This window comes from Capricornis sumatraensis, chromosome 1 (genome assembly GCF_032405125.1).
Source record: "Capricornis sumatraensis isolate serow.1 chromosome 1, serow.2, whole genome shotgun sequence".
Lineage (NCBI taxonomy): Eukaryota > Metazoa > Chordata > Mammalia > Artiodactyla > Bovidae > Capricornis > Capricornis sumatraensis.
This window is the reverse complement of record NC_091069.1, coordinates 33,117,962-33,128,736: the sequence shown is the minus strand read 5'-3', so window position 1 is coordinate 33,128,736 and position 10,775 is coordinate 33,117,962. Positions and strand designations below refer to the sequence as shown.

Below are 10,775 nucleotides of genomic sequence, written 5' to 3'. Positions count from 1 at the left end.
GTAAAAGCATGAATGTAGTTACTGGTGGCCTGAAAATAAAGGTTACCTAAGTCTGAGAGGCATTTTGAGGTGACGGAAAGGACTCTGAGCTTGTGATTTGATTTTTGGCTTCACCACATTCTAGTGTGGCATCACTCAATCTCAGATTGCTTCATCTATCAAGTGCGGCAAATAAGTAGGTGAGAACTGTGGCAAATCTTCAAAAAGATAACCTTTAAAAAAATTAACATGGACAAACAGAAAAGGCAAGTTACAGGCTTATTGAAAATGACAGTTGAGAGAGTCGCCCCCAGAGGGAAGAGCCTGACTCTTCCCTGGCTATACAGACACCGCCGCGCCCCGCACGCGGTCAGAAACCGCCCAATAAACCCTCCGGGCCGGACCCAGTTCCGCTTCCGCAGGCAGGTTTTCGCTGTTGGCGTGAGCGAAGGACGCCAGACGCAACGTAGCGTCGGACCTCCCCATTGCGCATGCTCTGGAGGCGAGGCTGAGAACGGAAGGACGGGGGCGTGGCCAGACTCCGCGGCCGGCCGGCTCGCTCTCCCTGTGGCCCCGTGCGGGAGGCGGGGGCGCGCGCACGCTCGTTCGCGCGGCCGGCTGCGTACAGTAGTGACGGCCGCGCGGGAGCGGTCACATGACCGTAGCGGCTGCCTGTACAGTAAGGACCCAATATGGCAGCGGCGGTAGCAGTGGTAACGGCAGCAGGAGGACCGGCCGCCCCATAGACCGCCCCCAGCGCACCACCCCCGCCGCTTCCTCTGCTCCGGTGCTCCTCCGGCCTGACTTCCCCTTTCTCCCACCTTTCCCGGCACCGCGGGAAAAACAGCGCAGGGCAGAGCAGGCAGGGAGGGCGGCCGGAGCCCGGACACGGGAGCCTCCCAGTCAGTTCAAGACCCGACATGAGGGAAAAGGGCCGTAGGAAGAAGGGCAGGACCTGGGCGGAGGCCGCCAAGACGGTAAGGCGGAGGGAGCGGACGGGAAAGCTGGGAGGATTTCGTTCCCTCGCCGCCCTCCCTCGGTCGCAGGGGAAGGGAGGTCAGTGGCACTGCGACCCGGCTAAGGGGGGCACAGAACCGCGCGGCGAGGGCGGCGGTTAGTGTCGGGCTTGTGGTCCCTGTGGGAATGGAGGCGCCTAAGCGGAAGAGGGTCGCCGCGGGGCTGTGGCTTCTCCCCGCGTCTGCGATGGTTCCTCTATGGTGTTTTGAAGCTGCCTGTCGGAGTCACTGCGTTCTCACCCCGACTCTGTGGTAGCCCCTGCCCCAACATGGGGAAGTCTGTTGTGCTTGCACAGTAACCGGTTCTTCTCCCTTGTGCGGTTGAGGAGCCCCCATTGGATGCGGATAGGAGAAGGCTTGTGCGTGCACCCAGCCCCAGAAAGAAGAGGAGAGCGGTGGAACTGGGTAGAATTGACCCGCTGTAGCAGGCACACCGCCCGGCTCCCGGGCCCCTGCTTGTCTGGGCTCCTGGATCCGGCCGGAGGTCACGAGGCTCTTGTTTTATGTTTGCTGTTGGAGCCGAAAGTGCAGGAGGTGTTTAGAAACGAAGTAACAGGTGGGACTTGTAGAATTTTTTTTTTTTTCCTGTTTCCGTAGAGACCTACTCTGAACAAGGCAGCAATGCATGGTGGGACCTGTAGTTTTACCCGGCCTTGACTTTTCCGTAGCTAAAGTGGTGATGGCCTCACGAAGTTGTGATTAGTGGATAAAACCATCGTTTTTTTTCCTTCTAAATTTATCTTAACGAAACTTAGAGGTAGGTTTAAAAAATAGAGTATTGAGGATGAGTGAGAACTTTTATGCTTTTTATGAAAAAATTAAAGGCGTCCATGTATATATATTTAGAAATGAAAGGTTTGGAGAAAGTCAGGTTCGTTCCATCTTCTGAGGGTGCAGCAGAAAAGTAATAGGACGTAAGACAGCAGCGTTTTAGTGTTGGGAAGTGAGAAGGATTGGAAGCATTATTTTTAATGGTGAATCATGACAATAATACTTGTACAACCTGGAGAGCCCCTCTAAATGAAGCCCCTCTTTATGGTGTGTTGTATGTTTTATTTTTTAAAGAGGAGTTTTCTGAATAGTAACAAATGTTCACTGTGGGAAAGTTAGGGAAATTATAGTATTTTAGTATAAATAAGGAAAAAAGTCATGTATTTAACCAAACTCTGTTAACATTTGATATATTACCGCCCAGTCTTTTTTATTTCCCCAAATCTGGGTCCTTTTGTTTATTCATTCTTGCACATTTGCTTTGTAAATCTTGTGCATTTGTTTTGTAAATGTTGTGTTTTAGAGGATTCATGAATCTTAAACTTGTTTGTCTGTTTTAGTAGGAAATGTGGAAAAGTTAGTGAATAAATAAAAGCACATTTTATTTGTTGAGTGCTTTCAGTTACAGTGTATCTACATAACTGTAATTGCTGGTCGTTTCCCGCCAAAGAAAAAACTCTAGAAATAATTTTGTTGGGTGGTGGGGAAATTCCTCCTTCACAAAAGGAGTGAAGGAGGAATTGTTCTAGTTGATCAGCACTACCTTAAGACCTCTTTTATTTAAAGAAGGATGGTAAATTTTATTCATAAGTAACCAGATCCCAACTGTCATTGTGTTAATTAATTTTAAGTCTCTAGAATTTCATGAGTACTTTATGAATTCTCTCTTTGGATAAAATAGTCTAATCTTTGGGAGATTGTGATAGGAAAACTTTGCATCTACAGTCTATTTTCCTATAGTAAATTATTATGTTTGCTCATTTATAACAAACATTTCAAGCCTTAGCTAGTTATGTGCAAGTAGTATTTAGAAGATGTAAAGACCAGAGCTAATCAGTAGAGCTTTGAGTTCCTGAAGCAATTAGTATATTAGTGGTTTGGTATTTTTATTTGATTCTGGCAAATATATAAGAGCTCAGACTATAAAAATGAATTTTAGAAAGAGAATGGTGACACTAAAACTTCTTTTTTCTAGTAGCCAAAATCTAGAAAACACTACTCTTTTTTATGATCTGTAAAGTGAGTAATTAAAATAAACCTTAGTGTTCAAAAGGATTCTGTTTATAGGAGAAATAGGTAGAATTAAATGTGAGAAGAATAAGCAAAAGTAAATCTTTAATATTTTCAGACGCAGAATAATGAGATCAGAAAGTTAGTGGTTTGACAGAGAGAGATAACTTTGACCTAAATTAGGAAACTGTATATTTTATAAGATTAAGAGAACTAGGAGAAGCAAGTCTTAAACTTACCTCATAGGCATTAAGGCCAAATGTTCTAGGAACCGAGTTTCAGAAAGGATATATTAAAATTATTCATTGAGTATAAGCAATATCTATTTCATATTTCATTGTGTTCTTGGTACCTACATTATACAGCTATCCTGTTTTAGAGAACATTATTAAAATGGGGTTGTGTTCCTGACCAATAATAGAGCAATAAATAAATAAAATTATTTGCATATATATGTATTTATGTCACATATATTTGTGATTTGGGGTGTTGTATGTATGTGAGAGAGCTATACAAATTGATACAGGGTTGCTGTGAACAACCTGAAAAGGGAAAAATAATATGATCCATAATTATTATATAGTTATAAGATTATGCCAAAGTCTGATTAAATGTAGAGAATAGATGGGTTCCAATAACTGAAGACATCACACAGAGAAATAATGGAATTAAGATTCAGTTGAACTTGAATGCTCTTTCACAACACTGGATTGTGTCCTTGCTGATCTTCTGTTTGTCTCATAAATACGCTAGTTATAAAAGCATTATTCAAGTATTTAGTTAACAGTATTACATTTTAAATTTATTTATTGGCTGCACCCTGTGGCTTGCAGGATCTCAGTCCCCCCCCCCCCCCCCCCCGGGACTGAACCCAGGCCGTGGCAAGACTGGAATACTAACCCCTAGGCCTGCAAGGAGATCCAACCAGTCCATTCTGAAGGAGATCAACCCTGGGATTTCTTTGGAAGGAATGATGCTAAAGCTGAAGCTCCAGTACTTTGGCCACCTCATGCGAGGAGTTGACTCATTGGAAAAGACTCTGATGCTGGGAGGGATTGGGGGCAGGAGGAGAAGGGGACGACTGAGGATGAGATGGGTGGATGGCATCACTGACTCGATGGATGTGAGTCTGAGTGAACTCCAGGAGTTGGTGATGGACAGGGAGGCCTGGTGTGCTGCGATTCATGGGGTCGCAAAGAGTTGGACACGACTGACTGAACTGAGGCCACCAGGGAACTCCCATTACGCGTTTTAAATTTTAAAGGTAGCAGTGATAGTGGTGATGATGTGATTTGGGTAAGAGACCTGCAGTATAGTGTTTGGAGCAATTAAAACAAAAATTTGTAGTAAGCCAGAGATACTGAAAATCATTACATTGACTTTAGAACTGTGTTCAAAGTTACGTGCATATTTTTTTTTAAAGCAAAAGAAAGCATTATATCATGTACACATTAGGTGACATCCCTGAGGAATTCAGCTGTTTTTACAAAATAGAACTTTCAAAAGAGTATAATTTTGTTGATACCATTTTTTTTTTCTTGAAGTTTTTCCTTGTCACCCACCACAACTGGGGACACATTAAAAGGCAAAAATGTCTTTTTTGGACAAGTTTGTTGTGATTGTAGGTGAAAGAGAGCAGCAGACCTTGGAGACTGCACTAGGTTATCTTTGAGGAGTGAAGTGGTCCGAGTGTGTGTGAAGGATGGGTGTTGAGAGATAAGGAGAACAGCAGGCAAGTGTAGATCTTTAGCATGTGATTTCTAGACTGAAGAAAGTTGTTTTTTGGTTTTTGTTTTTTTTGTATCTAGACTTCACTTAGTGGTTAATGCTGTTTTGAAAGTGTGTAGGTTTTTAAATTTATGTTATTTACCGAAAGTCATTTGGGCTTCCCTGGTGGCTCAGCAGTAACGAATCTGCCTGCTGTACAGGAGCCACAGGTTCTAGCCCTGGGATGGGAAGATTCCCTGGAGGAGGACATGGCAACACACTTCAGTATTCTTGCCTGGAGAACCCCCATGGGCAGAAGAGCCTGGTGGGCTACAGTCCATAGGGATGCAAAGAATCAGACACCACTGAAGCGACTTACCACACTCGCCTAAAGCTATTTAACTTTAGGGAATATAGTGGAAGAAAATTTCTATTAAATGAATAACTCTCATAGGCTAACTATCTTTTTGTAGGAAGTATTGAAAATAGAAAAGAATTACTTAGAAGTAAAATGATAAAAGCTAAGTCACTTCAGTTGTGTCCGACTCTGTGCGACCCCATAGAGGGCAGCCCACCAGGCTCCCCCGTCCCTGGGATTCTCCAGGCAAGAACACTGGAGTGGGTTGCCAATATGTAATGATTAGAAAGAAAAAAGTCTTAAAAAGACTTTAGGAAAAAAAAGATGTATTGACTTAGAAAGTTTCAGTTCTCTTAATCTTGACCATAAGTAATTGTCTCCTGTTAGGAGTATGGCCAGGCCTGGGGATATCTCCTTGGACCAGTACTGGTTGGCCAGAGTCTTTTTATGCCCGTATTTGTCTTATGTTTGTACTTGTAAATATTAGAATCTCCAGGAGAGTGTGCATCTTGGGAAACCGTATTAAAGAAATATATTGTTTTTGTAATATTGTTTTATAGAAAGTAAAACTGGACAAAATCTTCCTGGAATATGTTAAAAATAGAATGAGAAAGGTTGTGAAGAGCATGAGTGAAAAACTGAGAAACTGCTCTAACCTGTACTTTTCAAAACCAGTTTTTTTGAGGTATAATTGACATAAAATTATAAGATTTTAGATACGTTTATGCAGGTCTGTTTGTGCTAGGGGATTCTTTGCTTGAAACATCTTTATTTTTGCCTTAATACCGAATTCTTTGCTTGAGAGATCTTCATTTTTGCCTTAATACCGAAGTAAAGTTCCCTTGTATTTTGCCCTTATATTTTGTATTATTATTTTCAATTCATCCTTCCTTCTGTCCTGTTCTCATGTTCCTGCCTTGAAAGCCCACAAACAAACTAAGGAAAAAGGAAGGAAAGAAAATCTGTTTTGAACATATAAGTTAAAAATGTCTGTGGGAAGTGCTGCTGCTGCATCTCCTAGAATTATGGCAGGAGCTGAGAAAATGATGTCAGATTTGCAGAAGTCCTTGCTCTTTCCTCATCCACAAAATCTATCTACTTTTAAAAGGCTGTGCAATTTTGCTGTCAGTGAAAGGGCATTATGTTTTCACTACAAAAGCTATCTGGAAGGAGGCCAGTTGTGTGGAAGATACAACTACAGGAACCTGATAAGTAAGGTTTGTCTGCTGTTTTCATCCTTTTTATTAATACATGCATGCATACTATGTCGCTTCAGTCATGTCCTAACTCTTTGTGACCCTATGGACTGTAGCCTGCCAGACTCCTCTGTCCATGGGATTCCCTGGGCAAGAATAGTGGAGTGGGTTCCCGTGCCCTCCTCCAGGGTCTCTTCCTGACCCAGGGATCTAAGCCGCATCTTTTATGTGTCCTGCATTGGCAGGCGGGTTCTTCACTGTTAGGGCCACCTGGGAAGCCAGAAGACTGGGAAAGCTCCACTAGTTCTGTTTTCTTTCTTTCCATATCTCATAGAGGCCATCCTCATAGTTGATAGTGTTGCAGTATTGTGCAGTTTAGTACTTTTAGTACAGTTTGATTTATCATGTTTTTAGTGTTTTTAAAAGGTTTTTGAGCATACTTAATTTTAGAATTCTTTAGATATGACTTAATAGTGTTAGTTTTCTATTACAGTTTGTGTGGAGGGGGTTTTCCTTTTTGCCTGTAGGCTTTCTCAAGTAGCGGAGAGCAGGAGCTACTCTTTGTTCTGTTGGTTTTTCTCCTTGCGGAGCATAGGCTCTAGTGGGCGCATTAGTTTCGGCTCTCCTGCTCTGAAGTGTGGGCTTAGTAGTTCTGGTACATGGGCTTAGTTGTTCCTCGGCATGTGGAATTTTCCTGGATCAAGGATTGAACCCATGTCCCCTGCATTGGCAGGCGAATTCTTACCCACTGTATCACCAGGGAAGTCCTAGACTCATTATTTTTGAAAAAGTAGAACGGCAGTATGTAGAAAGTCTTGGATGAGTCACTATACTGAAAATAGGAATTAAATGTATATGCAAATATTGAAAATAATTTAGTTGCCAAAGTGAAATTAACGTGCTTAGTCACTCAGTTGTGTCTCTTTGCGACCCCATGGATGTAGCCCTCCAGGCTCCTCTGTTCATGGGGATTCTTCAGGCAAGAATACTGGATTGGGTTGCCACGCCCTGCTGGATCTGTAGTCTTTGCCATTTTGGTACATTAACAGCATTTCTTTAGTTTTGTTCAGTAGAACTTCATGGAAATGGTCTGTATCTGTGCTGTCCAGTACACTAGCCACATGTGGCCATTGAGCACTTCAAATGTGACTAGTGAGACTAAGGAACTGAATTTTGAATTTTATTTAATTTTAATTAAGCTTAAATACCTACATTTGTTTAGTGGCTGTTATAGAATAACTTCCTATGCTTACTGACTTTCTGTGTATTTTTCAGTAAACTTGTCTGTTCAGATTTTTGCCCTTATTTTTTTTCTTGCTTCCTGGTCTTTTTTATACTAGTTTCTAAGAGTGCAGTGTAGATTAAGGAAACTGGCCCTTTGTCATATGTCACAGATCTGTTTCCCAATTTTGGCTTTGACTGATTTATGCATTTTTTATGTTAATATATTAATAAATAAATTTGCCAATCTTTACCTTTTGTGTTTTTTTAGGTTTTAAGTCCTATTAAGAAAACCATTCTCAAAGATTATAAATGAGTGCTTAAAAAAATGTTTAGCTGTAAAGGTGTATATTCCCCAAATAAAATCCATATTTTATTATGAACAAGTAGGAAGAAATTCAGTTTATATGTATCAGTAAGACTGTGCTTCTTGATGGCAGAGACTTTTCTTTTAAAGGTTTCTACCTGCAGAAATGGATGCTAAATCTTTGTTGTTGTTTTTCACCTTTTTTATTGGCGATAAGACACTTGTCACTTTAAAGATAGCACAATTTGAGTAAAATTAGTCAACTATATTAAGTATTGTTTGCCAGTATTGTTCAGTACCTCTCTCTTGTTTGTGAAAGAAAGTTATTTCAAGACACACCACGATATTTGCCTTCCAAGACCCTTTTGAATTACAATTGGACATTTCTTTGGTAATTTTACTTCTCACCTTGCTTGACAAAACTAAAATTGGTTAATTGTAAAAACACATGTACTGAGTCCTGAACATCAAGGGACACTGTAAACCTAATGAGTTACTGCATCTTCTTGGTAATTTGTTCTTTTAGTAAAAATTAAGTTGTGAAACACTTGTCATTTGGAATTTCTTTTGCTGCTGATGTTTAGCGGCAAACAGCATTGATGCTACATTTAGAATGGACTTTGAATAGCTTGGGGTGGCTCACATCATCTGGAATCTTTAACCCACTGATGTCTGAATTATTTAGTAGTTGGTTTAGCCATATTCAGTTTCAAATAAAGTGCTTAACAACGATGTTAGTGACTTATTCTAAAGAGTAACATAAAATTTTTAATGTATTGCTATTGATTTTATAGTTTCCTATATGATTTGAGTGGTTCTGACAAATTTTATAAGTTTAAATGGATGGTACCCATGAAATTGATATTTTGGGAAAGGTTTTCTCTTTTACATTGTGTGTATGTGTGAGAGTGAGTGGTGGAGAGGGGAAAGGAGAAAGAAGATGTCAAAAAGATGGATTACAAGATAAAGATAATGAACACTTTTCATGTATATCATTAAACACCCATGAAACATGTAAAGAGGAATATAGGACTATATATATATATGTGTGTGTGTGTGTGTGTGTGTGTGTGTGTTTGGCATCTCCCAAGCAGTATGCAGTGTCATAGTTCCCCAACCAGAGATTGAACTCATCCCCTGCATTGGGAGCCCAAGGTTAATCATTGGACCTCCAGGGAAGTCCCAAGACTATTTTTATTAGCAGCTTGGGAATAACCTTAACAATCTGGATCTGATTTTGGTTGTTTAATTTATTGAGCTTATTGTGTCAGCTTGGACAAGTCATTTAAATCAGTGCTCAAACATTAGTGTGTATAAGAATCATCTGGGAAGTTATTATAATATAGATGATTATTCAGTAGGTCTGCAGTGTAGCCAGAGACTCTGCATTTGCAATAAGTTCACAGGTGATGCTGGTGGTTTGATGTAAGGACCACACTGGGAGTTGTAGGGACTTTAGACTGCTGCTGCCGCTGCTAAGTCTCTTCAGTCGACTCTGTGCGACCCCATAGACAGCAGCCCACCAGGCTCCCCTGTCCCTGGGATTCTCCAGGCAAGAACACTGGAGTGGGTTGCCATTTCCTTCTCCAGTGCATGAAAGTGAAAAGTGAAAGGAAGTCGCTCAGTCGTGTCCGACTCTTCACAACCCCATGGACTGCAGCCCACCAGGCTGCTCTGTCCATGGGATTTTCCCGGCAAGAGTACTGGAGTGGGGTGCCATTGCCTTCTCCGATGATTAGGCTAGAACGTGTGAAAAATTCTTTGACGATACCTGGTACGTTGTTGACTTCCCTGGTGGCTCAGTGGTAGAGAACCCGTCTGTTAATGGAGGAGATGCAGATTCGCTCCCTGGGTTGGGAAGCTGGAGAAGGAAATTGCAACCTACTCCTGTGGGAAATCCCATGGACAGAGGAGCGTAGCCGGGTATATTCCAAGGGGTTGCAAGTGTTGTAAGCATGGTTTTTTAATGTTACTGAAAAATTAATAAATGTAGATCATCTTATGTTTCTGAGTGAGAAAATGAATATTGTACAGATGTTATTTCTTATCAGGTGCAGAGGTTTGAAACAGTTCTAATGAAAAGCTTTCTAGTCTCAGGGACCCCATTTGCCACTTGTTTCTCAAGGTCAGTGTGGAATGAATGACAGAGACCTGAACGAGCTGTGGACAAGTTTGGGAACGCAGTGGAAGCTCCATATCATGGTTTAGGAGATTGTGTGCCAGATCCCTCTCTTGACTTAGACTTTGTGAACTGCTCTGGAGAAAGCATGTAGCAAGGAATGGCAGGCAGCCTCAAGTTGCTGAGTGACTCCTTGCAAAAAGTCAGCAATAAAACAGTAAGGGACTGAAACCTGCCAACAGGTAAGGTTCCTGGTAAGCCTGGAAAAGAATCCCAAGTCTCAGATAAGTTCACAGTCCCAGCTGTCACTTCTGACTCAGCTCTGTGAGACCCTCCGCAGAAGACCCTCTTAAGCCATGGCCAGAATCCTGGCACAGAACTATGAGATAACTTGGTATTGGGTTCACCTAAGTTCTTTCATAAACCATAATCACACCATAAATTTGTGTTGTTGGGGCTGTATAATAGCAAAAGTAATATTAAAATCTGGTGGAGGAAGGAACATGGGAAGGTTGGTCTCAGAGAGGGTTTGGCCTGGATATTCAAGGGTGAATATAGATAAGGGTATTCCAGGCAGACAGAAGGAAGGCTGAAAAAATGGAGTGTATGTTTTATGCATGCTGATTTACCTTTGAGTCTTGTGAAGTAAAGTAAAAGATAAGGCCAGAAAAGACAATCTAGGATCCAAATGTGGAGAGTTGTAGAAGTTGAACTGACAGATATTTTTATTCTAGTAGTTGTAATGCTTTTCTGCAGGTGACAACATCATTGTCTGTGTTTGGGGCCATTTGTGGGGTGTATTGTAGAGAGCTGAAAAGTCTAGCTACAGAGAGGTTATCAGGGTTAGAGTAGGGCTCTTGAATTAAAAGGA

General features: G+C 41.5%; 1 protein-coding gene across 1 annotated transcript in view; it reads left to right on the top strand.

Moving 5' to 3' along the window:
* Positions 1 to 883: 883 nt before the first annotated feature.
* ASXL2 (ASXL transcriptional regulator 2) overlaps positions 884 to 10,775 on the top strand; it is a 107,319-nt gene continuing 97,427 nt past the window's right edge. The window contains exon 1 of the mRNA XM_068977773.1: positions 884 to 956. Coding sequence (XP_068833874.1) covers positions 900 to 956 — 57 coding nt within the window. The 5' untranslated portion in view covers positions 884 to 899. The remainder of the gene's footprint in view (positions 957 to 10,775) is intronic.